Source organism: Scedosporium apiospermum, assembly GCF_000732125.1.
Source record: "Scedosporium apiospermum strain IHEM 14462 chromosome Unknown SEQ_SAPIO_0111, whole genome shotgun sequence".
Classification (NCBI taxonomy): domain Eukaryota; kingdom Fungi; phylum Ascomycota; class Sordariomycetes; order Microascales; family Microascaceae; genus Scedosporium; species Scedosporium apiospermum.
In genome coordinates this window covers 227,065-247,140 of record NW_015971812.1, presented here as the reverse complement: position 1 = coordinate 247,140, position 20,076 = coordinate 227,065, and the positions used below count along the sequence as shown (strand labels likewise).

The window sequence follows — 20,076 nt, the reverse complement described above, 5'->3', positions numbered from 1 at the left end:
GACTAAGAAACCAGGTCGCAGTGTCCAATGAATGATTTCATCAGCCTTTCAACGTCTCGCCCACTTCAACGTCGCGTCTCCTCCACCTCATTCATCCATCAAATTAATAATTCATGGCACACTCCTCCTCCTACTTTGGTCGGAAATTGGCTCGCAACCAATCTTCTACACGGCGTCGCGCACTCGCCAACTTCCAAATGTGTCCATAGTGGGGGAATTCAGCCCGCTACTGAGCTGTGATTGTAGAACGCGTCCTCGACAGCGAACGAAGCTTGCCACCACATTCGAGCGTCGCCATCATGCCCGCCCCTATGCACCCCCAAGCGAAGTTCGACCCCATCCCGCCAGATTTAGACCTCCATGGCCTCGTTGAAAATACCCCGAACTTGAGCTGGGTCGTCCGTATCAGCACGGCGCAAATCCGGAATCTCAGCCAGCAGGAGTTCGAGAATCTGGTGAACATTCATGTGATTCAGCAGGGGCGGCCTCTCGTTATTTCGGGATGGGACGAAGTGCTTCCCAAAGATCTGTTTAGCGCCGAGTGGCTAGAGCAAACTTACGACAAGAAACGTATGTCCTAACCTTCGTTTTCCCGTTACTTACATCCCTTGCGGTCCACTTTTGAGTCGCCCACGACTGACGATCGCGAATGACCTGTGTAGAGGAAAATGTTCGCGATATCAACTCACAGAAAGATATTCCCATGACCCTCGGTCATTACATGCGGTCTATGAAACAACTCACGAAGCAATGGACTCCCACGAATTTTCGAGAAGAGCGCCGTCAGCGACTATACCTCAAGGATATCGATTGCCCTCCCGAGTGGCACGAGACTCTACAAAAGATCATCCCACCAAATATTTTTTACATGAACGAGAACATCACCGATAAAGGCGGGAACGAGTCCAATAACGGTAGAGATGGCGAGCTGTTCAGGACTCAGGTCCAGTCCGCGCCAGCGGGTGACCTCATGTCCAGCCTCCCGGAGCAGATGCGCGCTCAGAATCTCATGTGTTACGTCGGTCACGAGGGAACGTATACGCCTGCCCATCGCGAAATGTGCGCCAGTTTAGGCCAGAATATCATGGTCGAGGCATCCGGGACCGAAAACGACGAGAAACCCGGAAGCTCGATTTGGTTCATGACGGAAACCAAGGATCGCGAGGTTGTCCGTGAGTACTTTCTCTCTATGCTCGGTCACGACATTGAGATAGAGAAGCATTTTGCGCAAATCAATGCTTGGAAGAAGGCCACGTTTCCCGTATACGTGGTCGAGCAAAAGCCCGGCGATTTCATTCTTATCCCGCCCCTCGCCCCTCACCAAGTCTGGAACCGAGGCACGCGCACTATGAAGGTCGCTTGGAATCGAACGACGGTCGAGACTTTGGAAATGGCTATACGGGAAGCGCTCCCCAAGGCCAAGTTAGTGTGTCGGGACGAGCAATACAAGAACAAGGCCATTATCTACTACACTCTCAAGAAGTACGCTGCGGAGCTCTCCAAATCGGAAGAGAGCGATGAAATGGGGCTACTCGGACTTGACGCGGATCTTATCCGCACCTCACCAAGGACCGAGCAGCTTACCCGTGATTTCAGGCGGCTATTTGCCCTCTTCTCCGATATACTCACCGATGAGATGTTTGCGACAAAGGAAAAGGATGTGGAGTTTATACCGTTCGACTCTTGCATTACCTGCTCATACTGCCGCAGCAACATCTTCAATCGATTCCTTACATGCAAGCATTGTATTCGGCCTCTGCTTGACGGAGATGAGGATACGTACGATGTTTGCATGGAATGCTATGCCATGGGTCGCTCTTGTCTTTGTGTCTCGGGCCTTCGGTGGTGCGAGCAATGGAATTGGTCCGAACTGGTAGACAATTACGAACACTGGCGGACCATGATAATTCGGAGCGATGGCTTTGTCGATTTGGAGAATTCGCCGCTGCCCCTCGAACTCGCGCGTCGGCGCAGAGGCAAGAAGTCGCTCGCCCAGGTGTGCCAGGAGGCACTCAAGAGGCGCCCTTTCAAGGACATAACCAAGCCTGAACCCGAAAGAGTGCCGAGCGAGTCGGAACCAGAACTTGATGATGAGGGTCGGCCAAAGAAGAAGAAAAGGAGGAGAAAACCCAAGGTGGGCGAGACTCGACGCTGCCACGTCTGCTGCCACCCGGAATACACATACAAGGTGCAAATATGTTCCAATCCGGAATGCAGCGAGGCCTATTGTTATGGTGTGCTGTACAGAGCCTTCGATATGATGCCGCAAGCTGTGCAGGAGAGCGAGTATTGGGAATGTCCCAAGTGCCTGAAGATATGCAACTGCGGAGGTTGCCGACGGTCAGGTGCCACGCAACCGTATGTGCCTAGGAATACTCTGCTTGGGCATGATACTCGGCCGATTGCCGATGATCGAAGCGTTGAGGTCCTTGTCGATTTCCGGATGCATAATCTCACCTGGCTCAAGGTCATGGGCGAGGAGAGCCGAAGCAATAATAGCAGGCGCATGCAGCGTCTGCGAGAGCAGGCTGACATTGCCAAGTCCCAGGATCCAGGTTTGGTGACGAACGAAGTCCTGTCTCAGGAAGCCCAGAACGTTGCCGGTCCTCCACTTCTGCCTCCCCCGTCGACCAACGGTCATAACGCTGACAATGACGGGGACGTGGAAATGACGGGTAACGGTCATGTTATTGCAGATGACCACCTTGGACCAGATGTGATTAGACCAGAAGGTCCTACTCTACCGCCTGATCACCCGCTTGCCCTTGTTGAAGCAGCGCTTTTGGAAGAGGGTGACACGTCAACGTCATACCCCGATCCTTCAATGATGGGTCCTCAGCGCATGATTGGTATGGGTTACTACGAGCAGGATGACAGTCCAGATAAGATTCTCTTTGACCCCTACCAGATGCCGACCGCTGAGAGCATGGTCTTGGACGAGCCGGATGTCCCCGAGTATCTTAAGAAGTCTATTAGGGCGCTCAAGCGCAAGGCTCGACAAGAAAACGAAGATCCAGAGTTTAAGATTCGCCCCCGTTACGAAAGGAAGAAGCCGAGGAGGGATCCCCACGAAATTGAATTCATCGAGGTTGATCCGGCGCTGTTTGCCACGCCTAGACGAAAGGCAGCGGAGGCGAACCATGGGGAGGCTGCCTCTGCTAGTAACGGTGCCAATGTCGCGGGAGATTCCGAGGCTGGCAGTAGCGTTGGCGAGGAGGAGGCCGATGAGATCTACAGACCCTCTCTTCGTGGAGCGAAACCCCTTCATTCATATGCGGACTTTGATGATCTGGATGAACTCCTAGACGACCCCAACAACCTTGTACCCGCACGCGAGCCAGGTGAACCACCGCGACGCCCACGGCCTAGAGAGCCCACGAACGGGGCCACACCTACACCTAAGAAACGGGGCAGGCCGCCACGAAGCGCCAATGCAGCGACGACTAGTCCTGCAACCGGTTCACCGGCGGCGGAGGGCACTTTACCTAGGAAGCGCGGGCGACCCAAGTCGAGGCTTAGCAATGTGGTCTCCGCCGCTGATGCAGACGCTGAAGCCGCCGAACTTACGACCGCCCCGCTAGCTACTATGGAGACTGTGGAAGCGGATGACTACAAGACGCTTGATGATGAGCTGCAGGTGCTCGCGGCTGATCTGGAAAAGGAACTTGAGAGAGACTTGGGGCACAACGTCGATGATGCGGAAGAAGTAAATGAAAGCGTCGAGCGTAGCGTTTCCGGTTCTGTCGACATGACGGGGGCGGTCAATCCCGTCCCAGTAAAGCGAAGACCCGGCCGACCTAGGCGCTCGGAAACTAGTGTTAGCGTCCTTTCGCAATTTGAGGAACAGGCGGGGCCCGTTGTTAAGAGACCTCGAGGTCGTCCTCGTCGCTCCGAAACTGCGCCCTTGCGAGATTCGTCTCGATCACCTTCGGCGCCTACTGAGGCCGTTAAAAGACCTAGGGGCCGTCCTCGTCGATCCGAGCACGCACATGCGGTCTTGCGGGATGCGTCTCGATCGCCTTCGCCGCCGGTCTCTGCGCCTCCGAGTAGCATGAAGATGATGTCCATGGCCGAACGCATGAAGTTGAAGGGCAAGAAGTTTAAGATTGGCCAGCGTAAGCCTCAGGCGTCGGCTTCTTCGTCGACCAAGACTACCCCGGTACGAGCGTCCATCTCAGCATCGAAGGGGGCGGATGAAGAACCAGTCACGAACCAATTGAATGAAGAAAAGGAGCAACCGAAGAAGATCCCCCACGGCAGGAAAGAGCTCGTCGACAACGCCTACAATCCGGCAGCGGGTTCTGGCGGTAGTTCCCCAGAGAATTCTGACGAGGAGTCGGACTCGGACGCCGGTACTCCCGAGCTTCCATCGCCGCCTAGAAGGTGGACCGTTGCGGGGCGATCTTCGGGACCTACTGTTGTGAAGCTCGGAGATGTCGAAAGCGACGAGGAAGGGCAGGAGGATGAGGAGGAGGAAGATGACCTCCCGTCTTCTGACGATGATTTTGACGATGGGATCCCGGCAAGGAGGGCTCGTGGTGGGGCTAGGGGTAGGGGCACCCGCGGTCGTGGGAGGGGGCGTGGACGGGGGAGGCCTAGGGGACGACCGCGACGGGATAGCTAGCTGAGCTTGTCTGGCGCAATGGAAGGGGAGGGTGTTTTTACTTTAGAGACGTGGATTTATTGCTATGGAATGGCGTACGAGGCGGGATTGATATCCAATATGTTTGCTTTTATCATGACTTTAGTCCTTTGATTGAGGAATATTGAGGAGTAAATCAAAGTTCGTGAAACCACAGAGTAGGGATCACGCCAATGTAGCTGTTGTTTCCCTGTGCAGGAGCTATGGCCCCATTACGATGAACACTAACCAGGCGACCTCAGCTAGAAAGCGCAGCTAGAAAGCGCAACTAGAAAGCGCAACTAGAAAGCGCAACTAGAAAGCGCAACTAGAAACGCCTCCAGTGGTGACCACCACTTGCCGAACTGCCATTCACCTTTCTAAGACCAGCCGATGAGGAGCTCACTAGTACATTGATATATGTATCAGATAAAGCACCCCATGAAACACACACTCACACACTAGACCTCACTGAAGCAAGCACGAAGTACGGAGTACGAACTTGGACGTCACCCTGGGCAAACCATCTGCCGGATCCGCAAAAAAATAAAGTGGGCGAAGTGTGCTCCGTTGTCCGGGGTTAAATTAAACCATTCAAGGGTTCAAACCAAACTTTCGTCCGGGGTGTTCCGACGTCGGAGATGCAACCGCGCTGTCGCAAAGGCGGCATTGCAGCAAGTTTTTCCCTCCTTTCTCGAGCTCCAGTCGCGAAAACGAGGGAGCTCGAAGTGAAGTCGCAATCGCGAATATTCCCTTGCCCCCGCAGTTCTACTTGACACTTCTCCATTTCTCTTCTTTTTCCGCTCCAATTGATTGGCGCCAGGCGCTCCGAGCTCTCTGGGCCTAGTCCTGATCTAGCCAATACATGGGCCGCCGAATTGTGTCGTACTTCGAAAGACTCCACAGGATCGAAAACTAAAAATCCTAGCGACCTGGGTGCTGGGGATGGACTTTACCCGGTCCCGTTAAATGACTAGGGCGCACGGAAGCTGTGGTTCGAGGGTTGCGGAGCCGGAGATGCCCGCAAGAGCTGTCAAACGAGATGACAAAGAAAGGATTTCGAATGTGCGTCGGGGCGGGCGGCAGCGGGGATGCAAAGATGTGAATCTACTACGTACTATTTGGTGGCTGAAAAGGTGCCATTGGGCGACTGTAAGTGAGGGTGTCGATGTCGAGTCGATGCAATTGCGGAAATTATTGACGTGAGCTCCTTTCTCTTTACGAGTATTATTCGGGAGCTGAGGCGGTGAGAACAGAACTCGGGTACCTCTCGTTTGTAGTGAGTCACTAACATAATGGGATTCAGACCAAAGCGAAAGTCACGATGATGAGAATTGGAGCATGAAATATTTTGGTTCTTGAAAGCCTCGTGTGGGTAGAGTTGCTTCTTCTTGATCGCAAATCATCTGGAGCGAAGAAGCAGCATTTGTACGAAGTAGAATGTACGAGATGGAGGAAAGGGGATTCGTCCTTTGTACGAAGCACTTTCCGCAAACATGAAATGCGAATGTTAATGTACCTTGTACTTGAATCTTCCTACACTACGAAGCATGTGATAAAGCTGTCACTGCCAAGCTAGAGCAACCACGACCAACAACGCGCTGAGAAGAGTGCAAGAGGACGAAGGATTCATTTATCGAATATGACGCCCACAGAGCAAGATGGACGGCGTGGGGTTTGGGAGTCTTAAATCGGCTTGGCTGAGGCAACAGCTGCTTCGTAGCAAAAAGTAATCGCAGCTGGATGATGTTTTGCTGTGAAAGTCTGTCGTGGATCCGCCAAACCTGTTCAGAGCAAAGAAGCACGCATCCGGGCAACTGAGTACATAGTAAGTTATTCCCATCGAATTATTTGTCGTCGTGAGATATTCAATGGATCGGGTAGGCATATCACATTAAAGCGAGAGCGCGGCTCCTATCATTGCAAGGTAATTCCGAGTATCAGCTCCACCGAGCTCTGCAGCTGGGCGGGACGCCGCCGAAGGAATGGCTCGAGGTTTACCTTTGTAGGACCTGCAGAAATTCTGTGAGAGGAATCGAGTTTAGTGCCGACCAGTGTTGGCGTCGTTTCATGCGAACGAGGCTTGGGAGTCTTGTAGACCGCAACATTTCCCCAGGGGCGAGGCGTTCCCTGATCTTATTCGGAAGCCCGGGAGAAGTACTGCCCACCAGTTACACAGGTATATATCTTATTTATAAAACAATAACTAATCAGAACTTGCCTAAGTTTGAGGGTAGCGAAGACAAACTCAGCTCGGACCAGATCGCTGCTTGGACTCATGGCGGAGAGGGACCCTTGCTGCGGAAGGTGCGGTTGGCGCGTGGGGGCACTTGCTGGCTGACAGTTTCGCAAACCAGGAAGGACCAATGGCGAACTGGGAGTACAAAGTACAAGGTACCATCTTGTTCGTGACCGCATTTTTACATAGTAGCTAGCACTTTGGTCCTTCCTACCTGCTCCGGTGGATTTGGTGACTTGGAATTGTTAGCACCAGCCAGTCATTGCTGCTTCCGCCAGAGAATCGAGTCAATCGACACACCCCCCCAGGCGACGCTTGATATTTGGATCCGAGTCATTTTTCCCAGCTTTTTTTTTCTCACTTCCTCTCTCATCTGACTTCACATCCTCCTTTCTTTTCTGCCATTGTCCTTCAGCCTCGAGCCCTTTTTCATCTGTACTCTGTCCTCTTTCTTTTCCCCTTCATCACTTATCTCCTAATAACTCCTATTCACAATGTTGCCTGCTATTCGAATCATTGGTGGTAGGCGATTCGCCGTCAAGGGAGCTTCTGCTCTCAACGCGACCGTTGTCCGATCTGCCTCTACCTGGGCCAATGTTCCCCAGGGCCCTCCTGTAAGTGCTTCAATATCTTTATCCTTTTACTTCCATTGCATTTCCTTTCTCGTTGATTGTCCAATGGACAGCACTGGCATCTTAACTCTGCTGGCGGTCTTGGGGTGTTATCCGTTCTATGCACCTGCTAACCATTGATTCTCTTTAGGATGTGAGTATTCCCCAACCTTCAATGGCCTTCCCTCGAATTCGATTGCGAAAGAAACGAAACTCGAAACTATTATAAGAGAGCTCTCTTTTACTCTCGTGATGAGCCTGCATGCTGACCGCTGTGCTTTTTCGTTTGCCGCTCTCTATAGGCTATTCTTGGTATGCTGCAGCCAATCCCACTCGGAGTTTTTCCCCTTTAATCCTTCCACCACGTTTCGCGATCCTGCAGCAGAGCCGCAATCGCTAACAACTTCGTTCCTTGCAGGTATCACCGAAGCTTTCAAAGCCGACACTTTCGACAAGAAGATCAACCTCGGTATGGACCCACTATAAATCGAACCACTTGAGCTTCTTAGATTTAGCATATGATTGCGAAAGCTCCAGCTTGGAGGCGTAGAGGCAGATTACGATTGATTACTACACGATCAGCCCTAGCTAACGATGCATTTCCGTGTCCTGCAGGTGTTGGTGCCTACCGCGATAACGCTGGCAAGCCCTACGTTCTTCCCTCCGTCCGCGCTGCTGAGGACAAGATCGTCGCCGCCCGCCTGAACAAGGAGTATGCTGGCATCACCGGTCTTCCCGAGTTCACCAAGGCCGCCGCCGAGCTCGCCTACGGCAAGGACAGCTCCGCCCTCGACCGCCTCGCCATCACCCAGTCCATCTCTGGCACTGGTGCTCTCCGCATCGGTGGCGCTTTCCTTGCCCGCTTCTACCCCGGCGCCAAGAACATCTACATCCCCACGCCTTCATGGGCTAACCACGGTGCCGTCTTCACCGATTCCGGCCTCAAGGTCGAGAAGTACAGGTACTACAACAAGGACACCATTGGCCTCGACTTCGAGGGCATGATTGCCGACATCAAGGCCGCCCCTAAGGGTAGCATCTTCCTCTTCCACGCCTGTGCTCACAACCCCACTGGTGTTGATCCCACCCAGGAGCAGTGGAAGGAGATCTCCAAGGCTGTCGCTGACGCCGGCCACTTCTCCTTCTTCGACATGGCCTACCAGGGCTTCGCCTCTGGCGACACCAACAAGGATGCCTTCGCCGTCCGCCACTTCGTCGAGCAGGGCCACAACATCTGCCTTGCCCAGTCTTTCGCCAAGAACATGGGTCTTTACGGCGAGCGTGTTGGTGCCTTCTCCATCGTGTGTGAGAACGCCGAGGAGAAGAAGCGCGTCGACTCGCAGATCAAGATTCTCGTCCGCCCCCTCTACTCCAACCCCCCCATCCACGGTGCGCGCATCGCCTCCGAGATTCTCAACACTCCTGCCCTCTACACCCAGTGGCTCGGTGAGGTCAAGGAGATGGCCGACCGCATTATCACCATGCGCGCCCTCCTCAAGGACAACCTCGAGAAGCTCGGTTCCCAGCACGACTGGTCCCACATCACCAGCCAGATCGGCATGTTTGCCTACACTGGTCTTACCCCCGAGCAGATGGACGTTCTCGCCAAGGAGAGCTCCGTCTATGCCACCCGTGATGGCCGTATCTCCGTCGCCGGTATTACGACCGCCAACGTCGGCCGCCTCGCCGAGTCCATCTTCAAGGTCAAGGGTTAAATACTAAGCGGATTCAACCCGACTCTGAGATGATGGCGATATAAAACGAAACGCAAGGGGGGTTGCGGTTCCCTCCAGAAACCAAAACTTGCAAATTGATGACGGACATGGTCCAAACCGACACAGACGGACAGGAACAACTGGTAAAGGAGCGCGGCGTGTTGATTTGGTGATGTGGTCATTGGACCCGGCCTCGCTTTTCTCATACCCCCTAAAACACCCCAAAAGCCTTATGGCCCTCTCCCCGATATTCTGGTCTTATAGACGGCGGATGGTATATAAAAAGGAAGGGGAACTTTTTGCGAAAAAGAATTGGCCTGTAGACTAGGAAGTAAATAGGGGCGGAAAGGCATGTGATTAATCGTTTCTTTCAATGTATGCTTGGCTCGTTGCTTCTTTGCCCCTTTTTTTTTCGTGTTAGGTATTTCTGTGCCACCTTTCCGTTCGCCCTCGGAGTAGACAGCGTTTGAACCGCACGACCTTGATGTCATTGCAGAGACTTGGATAATATCGATAAACGCTTCGGCGAGAGGTCGTTGGCCGTGCTCGTGTTCGAGTCGGGCTCCATCGATGTAAGTTGTCGGGCGGGGATGTCCGCGGCGGCTGTTTGTTAGGGACTCTTTTCATTCGCAGGACTATCTGCTGAAGGTTGCACACCACGCGAGAGAGCAAATTTCAGACTGATGCTTCAACGACGACAACAAGAGTTCGCTGGCGAGGACAAGTTCTTCTCCTTCTCTTTGTCCTTTCCATCCCTCCGCCTTTTTATGTTCCTTCACCCCCTTCATATATCGTCAGTACAACTTTCTCGAAACGCCTGGCGCGGTCCCGCTCGCTACGGCATCGGGCACAATTGATTGGAATAGGACACTCGTCACCAAGAATTCCCACCAATTCGTATCTCGTTCGACTAAGGAAATGGCAGCTCGGGGCTAGGAGAATGCTTCCGGAGAAGAAAAGCCGAGGAACAGGGAGAAACCTCGTCCCGTTCGAGGCGTCGAGCACGGGGCCTGAGATCGGATCGAAGTAAAACTCGAGTTGCAGGGCAGGATATTCGTGCTGGCTATCTTCGGCTCGAACGGTCGGATGTGTGGATCTAGTTCTCCGCGTAAGCTCCGAACTGGAACGGAGAATCTTCGTCAGTGGTTTCCACAGAGTCACAGAGCAAGGGAGACCTTGGGAGAATCCTTAGGCCCATCGGGGACAAGAAACCCAAGTGGATTAATTCAATCCGAGGACAGAATTTGTTAAGAAATCAAAAAGTGAACTAGAAAAGAACTAGATTCGTGGGGGACGCTCCTAATTAAGGCTCGGACCGTGGTCCACAACTCCGCCTCTCCGACCGAGCAGCAGGGCCGGGGGCCCCAAGGAGCCAACCAAAGGGCGGCAATCGGGTGGCATTTTGCTGGGTTGACCAAGGAGATGGCATCTACTATCGGTAAAAAAATGTCATCCCTCGGCATTTCGGGTGTGTACCTTTTTTTTTTTTTTGCGCCTCAACGGATGCGCAATAAATTGTTCTTGGGGAAAATCATACCATGTTTTGCTTGGAATCTGGCATGATGGTGGGATTTGAGGTGTTTCATTATCGCGCAGGCAGTCTGACCAGCCGTAACGATACCAGGTCTGGAGCGTTTTGCAGAGTTCGGAGGGGAGACGTCGTTCCATCGGCTCAGGAGGAGAGCCTTTTTACTACCTCATTGAGGCGGGACAGGTTTTCTCGGCTTGGAAAGAGCTCAACTAGAGTCTAGGAAAATATTGGCGAAGTATTCAGGAGGCAGGGGGATGATCACGGCGACGGAATCATGGACCAAGCTCTCAAACCCATTTGGCCGGACCCCAGCTTGCCGTCCTTCCTTGCCGACGTCATGGCAATATTCCCAATGCTCATCCATTATCATTGCCCATCCGAATCATTTACCACGACGAGGCCAGAAGGATAACAGGCCAGAGCTAGCTCATTAGCTCTTGAGGACATTGACAGTCCTACAGTCCTCTACTCCAAATCCCCAAGCAGGCCCATTGCAGACGGCAGCCTCAACGCCAAGTCAGGATCATCCGAAAGGTATCTGGAAGCGCATGCGGTCCCATCAAATTCCCCCCAAGTGGCGTGAGGACCTAGGATCTCGTCCAAATCTGCACCCTCACTGATATGACCTCATCCCTATGATCAATGTACGATGGCACGCACGCTGAGATGTCAAACTTACATGCTCAGAAGACGCCGTCCACGTCTCTCAGTCTTCCCTCCCCCTTGCAGTTGTCCGCGATATTAAGATCGGACTTGGCGGCGAGGTTCCTGAATGCCATCTTGGAGTGCAGCATTGATATCTCTCTACCATTCTATCAGCTGGCGAAACGAGGGTGGAGAACCAGTTGGTCCTGACCCAATCTAAGTGGCATGGCACAGTCTTACCTGCAACATGATAGACTGATAGACGGGGCCATTTGAGGTCAATCTCGCAGGAGCAAGTCACTCCACCACATTCGTACCGTACTCTGCCACAGCGGTCGTCACTACTATTTCGATCGCCGCTCAGCTTCTCTCTAGGATGTTTGTCCACAAGCCCCGTGCCTGCCCTTACGTCGATACTCGTTACCCTTACTCCAAAACTCTCGGCTTCCCGCTCCGGTCGGATAGCTTGGATAGCTCCTCTTACCCGTTATATAAAGCCGGGAAAGGATTTCACTACCTCCTTCCCAAACGAGGGAAGGCATCGGGAGGGCAGTTACATTAAGAAGCCATCCGTCGAGGAAAGTGAGGCGCAGACGTGACGGACGAGCGAATACACGTGAGGTCTCCCAGACCAAAGAAGGAAGGTCTCCAATCGACAGTGCCTTCTGCTTGGGTCTCTCACGTTTGAGTGCATTTCACGGACATGAATCAGGAGGACGTGAATCAGAAATGGATGCAGGCTGGACTATACTATATAAACGCCCTTCTGCCCCTTCATCACCACCCCCCAAGATACAACCTAGACCTGCAATCCCCCAACCCGATCCAGATTTCCATCTCTGATAGTGCAGGTACACGTCGCAGGAAATGCCGAGGGAAGGGAACAACCTGACGACGGAGACAAAGTCGGCGAGGACGCAGACGAGGACGGCAGATACCAACCTGGCGTAAAGAACGTAAGTGCGCACCGCGTAGGCTTCCAGAGTGGGTTACCTATTCATGCTGACGCCTAGATTGTTTAATCACTAAGAGAATGCCACACGATGCCACGGATGAAATCATCAGAATACTCCGGAATCTGCTACTGGCGAAGAAGGAAATTCACAATCTATTGCAAGAGCACGGCCCAAACGGCAACGACGACGTCGGAGGTATGTCTTTTTGGCGGAAATCCATCACGCGAGTGCGGCTTTGGAACATTGAACCATGCCTTCCCCAGGCTGGTCTCACTCGAGGAAGACATGAATCATGGTCATTCCACAATCTTGGACGGGAGAGGAGCTGCCCAGCCATTTCATTGTAGAGGTCTCCTTCCTTACAGAACTAATAGACTCTCTGCCGAAATAGAAGTCGCAGCCTGAGAATTCCGTTCTCGAGGAAGGAGCATCAAGGAGCATCCATGATTCCCGTGCTCGATCGCACAACCGAGATTTTTCCCAGGCCTCGGGGATTTCCTATAAATAGAGCTCCCTCCCCCCAATATCTTCCCACCTTTTCATTCTCTCCATTCCCTCCACACCTCTCACTCATCCAAATCGATCAACCATCGAGATCTACCATCCGGGTACAGTCCTAGAATACACCAGTAACAACCAAATCTTGTCCCTGGCGTTGCTGGATGCGGGAAGTCGTACTTATCGGAAATGTTATACTCTTGAACAAAACTTCAGACAACTTCCTGGCGACATGCGCCTTGAATCAGAGTGCCAAAGGACACTGATGGCACTCGCTGCGACATGATCGGGGAACTCGATGCCAGGATACTGAACGATCAGCACGCGTGGCGGCTCTGAATTTTTTTCGAAGTCAACCGTACAAAGTACGGGAAATTGTCAGAGCTGGTGGATGATGTCGCCCGCGGCGGCATTCTCCACGATGTATCTCGACAGTATTTGAAATCTTCGATCAAGAACGTGTACCAGGATTTCCTTGAACAGTTTACCGGTGCTATCGTCACTACACCAACAGGAGCATCTGTCTCCCTCTTCGAAACCTCTTTCCGACCGGACCTTGTCGTCATGGACGAAGCAGCTGTGGTGCGAGAACTAACAGCGCTCCTGCCAATTGCGTTCCTTGATCCGAAGGCTTGGATTCTGACGGGTGACGTAGCCCAAAAGCCACCGCACCTCAATTTAGAGCACGACTGAGGCGCCGGCGAGATTACAGGAAACCCGTTCAGTGACCAACTGAGGCTTTCGATGCTTGGACGGGCCGTTGAGGCAGGTGCGACAAGTGCTTACCTGCGCGTGAATTATCGAGCTCTTGGATCTGCGCTCGTTATTCCGAATAAATTGTCCTACTTTGGGCTCATGATCCCGGCGAAACGTGGAACAGAAAACTGGCCAAAAAACCTCCACGCCATGGTCGACTTTGTGCGGGAAAACATCGTTAATTTGCCTACCTCGTCAAATTATTTCGTTGTGGAATTCCCAGGGAGTAGGGTTGGCATATCTGGCACCTCCCTCACAAACCATTCTTATGTCTCGTGGGTGGACGATGCGCAGCGTCCTGGCCATCATCCAGTCTGGTATCGAAGGTCTTGGTAAAAATGCAGACCAGCCTTCGAACATCTTGATTGTGCCATTGTTCAAAGCGCAAAACGCACTTTACCAGCGTGCTTTGAAGGCCCTGGTAGATGACGCGAGTTCACTGCCAGGGACAAGACAGTCCATCGGGTCAATGTTAAGACGCTAGATGACGCATGGGGTGATGAAGCAGATATCGCCTTTGGTAATTTCGTTCTCACCGACCATACACGCTTTATTGGAGAGAAATCTCGCACGACATTTGGTAACGACCAGAGCGAGAGGAGTCACGGTGCTCCTTCTCAATCGCGGTACATTGGCTGGTAGAGGCCAGGCTTGATGCAGAAAGCGGGCGAATGTGCTATGTCAGCTTCATCGCCTTCGATACCGAACCGATCTGGCGTTTTCCTTCTTCACGGATATGAGAAGAAGAAACCTGCGATTTCCGAACAATGGTGTCAACAACCTACCGCGGGGAGTAACAATTATCCCCCTTAATCGCGGCTCCTTCGTTGGTCGATGCCAGATTCAATTGTGAAAGCGAACAAGCATCCTTTACCGTCTACATCGCGAATATGAGAAGAAGGAAACTCGTATTCCGCGCGGTCGAGACCGGATTGAATCGCGAAAGCGGCCCAAGCAGGCCTATAATCCGCGTCGCGAATCTGGGAAGAGGAAAGCTCGTGTTCCGCATGCCATGCTACCAATGGCAGAACTGCATGAGAGTTTTGTATGGTCTCGTTATTCATCTTGCTACACCCGGTCGACGATTTAGTCTCAAGAGCACTGGAATCATTATGAGTCTTGCTCCGACTAGACTTTCGATTTTTGGGAAGAACAGCCGTCCTCCTCAGGTCGAGGATCAAGAGACACATTGAACACTGCCACACCGCAGAGACGGTCTCCATGGTACGCAAACAAATGGCAATTTGGAGGCTGTAACCACTACACCAAAAAGACTACCTGCCATGACATGCTCGACAGGTTGTTTCCGCGCTCTATATATAAAGATGTCTAGATCGCTCCAGGCTCGCGTAGACTGCTCGTAGATAGTATGCAGAGCAGAGAGGTATATTCAGTAATATCAATTCATCTTCTACTATCATCCGTGCAATCTGAACAGTGCCTATGTCGACAATTCCTTAAGGACGAAGTGGCATCTGTGAATCTGTTTCCGTAGCAGCCTTGAAATCCGGAGTTTTCTTACCCAGCTGCGTTTCATTGACCTCGTCATCCAAAGGTAAGCTGGGGCGTCTCGATTCGTTGTCGAAAGGCCCATTGAAGTTAACCTCGAAGCTGATCTTAGAAAAAATGAGGATGTGATCTTTATTGACTAGATGTTAAGAGTTTTTGGAGACACCATCCCAAAGCCCCAAAGCACGGCGCCCCAGCATTGCTCGTTCGTCTATCATGGATCCAGCTTGAGAGTAGGAACTTAGGGAAGAAAAGATCACTTGCGGTTTCATTCCTCGGTATTTTCCTCGGTGGTGTTCCCCTTTCGCGGGCCTGGATGGTCGTAATAGCCCTCTAACACAACCTCTCTTCAGATAGCCAAAAAAACTGCTGCGGCCTGGACCTTCCACAAGAATGACTCCCTAAGGCGAAAATCTAAACAGGGACGGGCTCATTCTCCTCGAGGAGATTTGGTCGCGATAAATGACCCAAAAAAAAAGGTTCGGTCGAAGGACAAAAAAAGACAACTCTCCCTCGGGGAATCGAACCCCGGCCACCTGCGAATTATTCCATGACAAGCAGGTATCCTGACCACTAGACCAAGGAAGATGGGTTTCGTTTGACTGATGCTTCGACGGGACGGCTGAGCAATCTAAAAAGTTCCCACGCAGTGCAAAGACGACACAAAAAAGAAAAGGGTAATAAGGAATAATTCTCTCGGAGATATCAAGTTGTTATAATGAGCGGGACATAATATATAAACTCGCCCTTGGGGATTCGAACCTCAAGATATTCGGGATACATCTGCCTCACCAACCGGAAAAGCGCACATCACAAATAGCAAAGCATTATCACGTTCGACGTAAAGCATCTTCAAGATTTAATAATAGCTAAAAACCGAGTTCAAGGGACAACTGGGGGTATGCACGTTCCCATTCATACAAACAAGACCAAACGCGCGACAACAGTGAAAACAAGTAACAGAAATGCATAGCAGTACACAAAAGCATCATCAAGCACCAATTACACTCTTTAAATCCGCCGGCTCGCCCAAGGGGAAACAAAAGCAAGAAGCTCGACTCTCTGTCTCTCTCTCTCTCTCTCACCGTCTTTTTGAACCCTTCTTGGCCTCTCTTTCTCATGACAACCTTCAAGTGATTTCCTCTCCTCCCCAAGCCTCGTCTTCTCCAGGAACCCCTGGTCCTCCTAAAGATAGACCAGGAAGATTCGGAAGATATCAGTATAACAGGAAGACGAAATAGAGCCACGACCAGTCTCGAGGCTGAAAAAAAAAAAAAAAAACAGAGCTATGAGGATAATAGAGCAAGTGAACGGGAACGGGAACACGGTAAGAAAAGTGAAGACGGTAAACAAAACGTTAATGTTGTCATCTGATGTACACGGTAACTCCTGGTTCCAAATTTTAAAACATTAGGCTTTCCCTTTCCTCGCACACAATGAACTCCGGTTTGGGATCCATCCTGGGCCCAGATCGACGCTTTGCGTGGACGGCGGAGGTCAAAAAAAAAAAAAAAGAAAAAGCTCTGCCGGTCGCAGTAGAAAACGAAATAGCGGCATGCCCGGATCGGAATAAATTCGTTCGACACTCCTGGAGTTCGGTAGAGTGTTGATATCGAGAAGTCGACTTCCAACAAGAAGCATGTTGGGGAAAGAAATGAAGAAGAAGAAACAAGGTTGCCTGCCGTTCCTGTATCAACAACACCCAACCCAATCGAAAAAAATGTCGCAAGAGGGCGATAAAAAATGGCAAATGAAATGAAATGAAAGGAAAAATAAAAAGAATAAGTTATGGATATCCGGGGTGAGAGAAACAAGAGAACCAGCAGCACCGATAAAAGGCCCTCCAAAAACCAAATCCCTCCAAATGTTGACGCCCGCCACACCATGCTGATAATGACCATAATTTTCGACGCATGTTGCACTGTGGTGTGCAAATGTAGTTTTTAAGGAAAATGACTTTGTGACTTGGACTCCATCACTGGCTTGTCTTGGCCTTCTTGGGCATCCTCGGTGTGGGCGGGTTCTTCTTGCCCTGGATGCCATTGACCTGCCCGCCGCCCGGTGTCGGAGCCGATCCGTCGTCCTCCGTCTTAACGGCAGATGGCCGTCTCCTCTTGTTCGATGCGGGAGAGGTGTTGGCGCTTGGCCCGCTGGAGCTCGTTCCTTGGTGGCTCCTCTGGATCTGCATTCCGGGGGCCTGCATGTGGCCAGGGATCGGGCTGCCAACGATGTGGGGAGAGCCGGGTAACTGGATGTTACCCATGGCAGGGCTGGCACCCATCTGCATATTCGCGAAACTGGGTGTCCGGGGTCCCTGCACCATGTTTTGCGCGTTCATGTTGTTGTTAAATTGGGATACATATTGGTCCACGGCCGCATATGCGCTAACCCCAGGATGCGTGTGGCAGTATCCAAAGAGAGGGCCCATTTGACCCATTACTTCCGCAATCTAGGGGGAAAACAAATGTTAGCAAATCTATGACAAGTACGTGCCGAAGCTTCGGGGTCTGGGGTCTGTCCGTGCCTCCAAAAACTGGAATACCGCCTCGGGAATTCCCATGCTTGCATTAACGGCCGACGGAGGCAGGTCCACAAGGGCATCGGGAGGCGGGTTCTGGGGCGACTTGAGCTGCTTCTGCTTCGTCTTTTTGCTCATCTCGGGAGAGGATTTGGCGTCTTGCGAGTTAAGCTTCTGCCAGTCCTTGACCCAATTGTGGGCCGGCGTGGCCGCTTTAATGACGTTCTTCAAGGACACATATTCCTCGTGGCCCGTGGTCGAGAACTCGAAGACCTCGAGTTTTTGTTCCGCATCAAACTGAGCCCTCAGCGTTCCGGTAGCCACCAGCTAGCGATATTAAGTCAGCGCTAGGTATTCTGAAATGCCGTCGAAGGGTTCCCCCGTCCCCAACTCTTCCAACAGTCATAGATTTCAACTTACATGAAGACCGCTCTCGAACCAATACACGAAGCTAGATCGGCTGTTTTCTATCCAATAACTGTCACCAGGAAGTGGACGTTCTGTTGTTCCCTTGTCCATAATGAACTGCATTGTCTTGACACCGCTCTCGAAGTACGTATGGAAGTATCTCGCCAACGCGGGGAACGCAATTTCGTACTGCTTGTCAGTCTCTTGCTCGGCGTCGTTGATATGGACCCAGTGCCTAAAGACACCCTTGGGCGAGAAGAATCGGTTAACAAATTCGTTCCAATACGACAAATCGCCTTTGCCCTTTGGACCCTGTTGATTTTCGTTGTTAGCAAGAGAAGAGAGAGTGGCCCGGTATGACCGAATAAAAAAAAACTTACAGGGAACCCGCTGAGATACTCCGAGAACTGCATCAGTCTCAGCAAGCAGTGACTCCTCATCTCCGCCCTCATCTCCGCCCTCCGCTGTTGTAGAGCCATGTTGTTTGCTACCGCAGCTTGATGCGCGGCCGCCGCGTTCAATTGCGCCTGTTGCTGCGCCGCGGCGACGGCAGCGTTCTGGAGTTGCGGTTGAGACTGCTGAACTTGCTGGTTCTGGGGTTGCTGGGGTTGGGCTTGTGGCGCAGGTGCAGGTCCCGGAGTCTGCGCCGGCGTCTGCTGTCCGCCAGAGGGTGCGGGTGTACCGGCTTGCGTTTGGGGTTGCGAACCCGGGGGGTTTTGCGGGCCGGGCTGGGGTTGGGCCTGAGGTTGGGGTCGTTGACCGGGGTGCTGTTGGCCTTGGCCGGAAGCCTGCGTCTGCATGGTCGCGGCGGCGATTTGCGCCTGTTGTGTTTGCAGGTTTTGAAGTTGCTGGGGTGTCATCTGCATAGGTTGGCCTGGGGTATTGCCCTGGACGAGGTGTTGGTTTTGGGCCTGGGCTTGGGCCTGGTGATGCTGCATGGCCATCTGCTGAGCCATCAAAGCCTAAACCATATTCACGTTAGTACTAGATACCGCAAGGACATTCGTTATTCTTCAAGTTCGTCAATCCGTACCTGAGCGTGGCCGGGATGTTGGCCCTGCGTTTAATTAGTAAATGAGCGTTGCTAGCGCGTGTTAGGCGTGTGTGGGTTCAAACTTACCGGCCTCATGCCTTGCCTCATGGCGTTTATCTGCGCCGCATTCATATGGTTCATAGGGATACCCATGGGCATGCCGTTAACGGCGGCCATGTTTCCATGTAGTTGTTGTTGCATCAGTGCCTGCCTGGCCTGGGCCTGCTGTTGAAGATATCGCTGCTGCTGGAACTGCGAGTGCATCGGACCGGCGACTAGCATGAGAAAAGAGGGGAAAAAGAGCACATAGGTTAGCCTCGACCTTCAGAGCCATGCGTGTAATGGGGATGCGAGTTGGAATGACATACGGTGTAGTGGCTGTTGAGGGAACATTTGTGCCTGCGCAGGGTTCAAGTGTTGAAGTGCATGTGCGTTCGGCCCACCTGCTACTGGTTGCATGTTGCCCATGAGCCCAGCGGGTACCTGGGCGCCAGGCGCGCCAGAGACTCCCATATGCGCGCCTAGCTGGGGAGGCATACCTCCTCCGGGTACTCCTTGCTGACTTGGGTTGTGAGGCATCCCGGGAGCCATGGGATGGCCCCCAGGTACGCCCGGATGCTGTTGCATGACGTTAGGATGGCCGAAGCCAGGTCCCATACTCGCCATCATCTTCGAGTGCTATTGGTCGACGATCCACCGGGCGTGGATATCGACTTCGTTGATGGGTCTACCGTTATCACCATGCGAAATTCAATGGGACGTGCGACAAGGGAGAAGTCAGCCGTGAGAGAGGGAGGCGGCGACTCGGGAATCGACGGGGGCAAAGCCTGGACGGTGGCGCGAGGGGACGAAGCGGAAAGGGCGCGTCGTAAGGGCCCCAGCTCGGAATGGATAGCAATTGCCAGAGGTCGATTTAGGATGAAGAATAACGCGGAGAGGATTGATTGGAGGCACTAAGGTTTGAAATGTGATGGGATCGGCGAAGAAAGAAGTCCGGTGGCGGCGCGAATTATAACAGCGTCGAAGACATTGACGA

The 20,076-nt window shown here is 52.4% G+C and overlaps 3 protein-coding genes across 3 annotated transcripts; 2 read left to right on the top strand and 1 right to left on the bottom strand.

Annotated features, from left to right (window-relative positions):
• Positions 1-299: 299 nt before the first annotated feature.
• Positions 300-4,624, top strand: SAPIO_CDS7857 (Uncharacterized protein; the record flags this gene model as incomplete). Its single annotated transcript, XM_016789639.1, has 2 exons — positions 300-570; positions 663-4,624. The coding sequence occupies 2 exons, from the start codon at positions 300-302 to the stop codon at positions 4,622-4,624; spliced, it is 4,233 nt and encodes a 1,410-aa protein (XP_016640756.1).
• A 2,730-nt stretch (positions 4,625-7,354) lies between these two features.
• On the top strand, positions 7,355-9,186 carry SAPIO_CDS7856 (Cysteine transaminase; the record flags this gene model as incomplete). Its single annotated transcript, XM_016789638.1, has 4 exons — positions 7,355-7,474; positions 7,774-7,783; positions 7,890-7,940; positions 8,087-9,186. The coding sequence occupies 4 exons, from the start codon at positions 7,355-7,357 to the stop codon at positions 9,184-9,186; spliced, it is 1,281 nt and encodes a 426-aa protein (XP_016640755.1).
• Positions 9,187-17,056: 7,870 nt separating this feature from the next.
• SAPIO_CDS7855 (uncharacterized protein) lies at positions 17,057-19,631 on the bottom strand (the record flags this gene model as incomplete). Its single annotated transcript, XM_016789637.1, has 7 exons — positions 17,057-17,530; positions 17,624-17,926; positions 18,020-18,319; positions 18,388-18,969; positions 19,041-19,064; positions 19,128-19,315; positions 19,409-19,631. The coding sequence occupies 7 exons, from the start codon at positions 19,629-19,631 to the stop codon at positions 17,057-17,059; spliced, it is 2,094 nt and encodes a 697-aa protein (XP_016640754.1).
• Between the last annotated feature and the right edge of the window lie 445 nt (positions 19,632-20,076).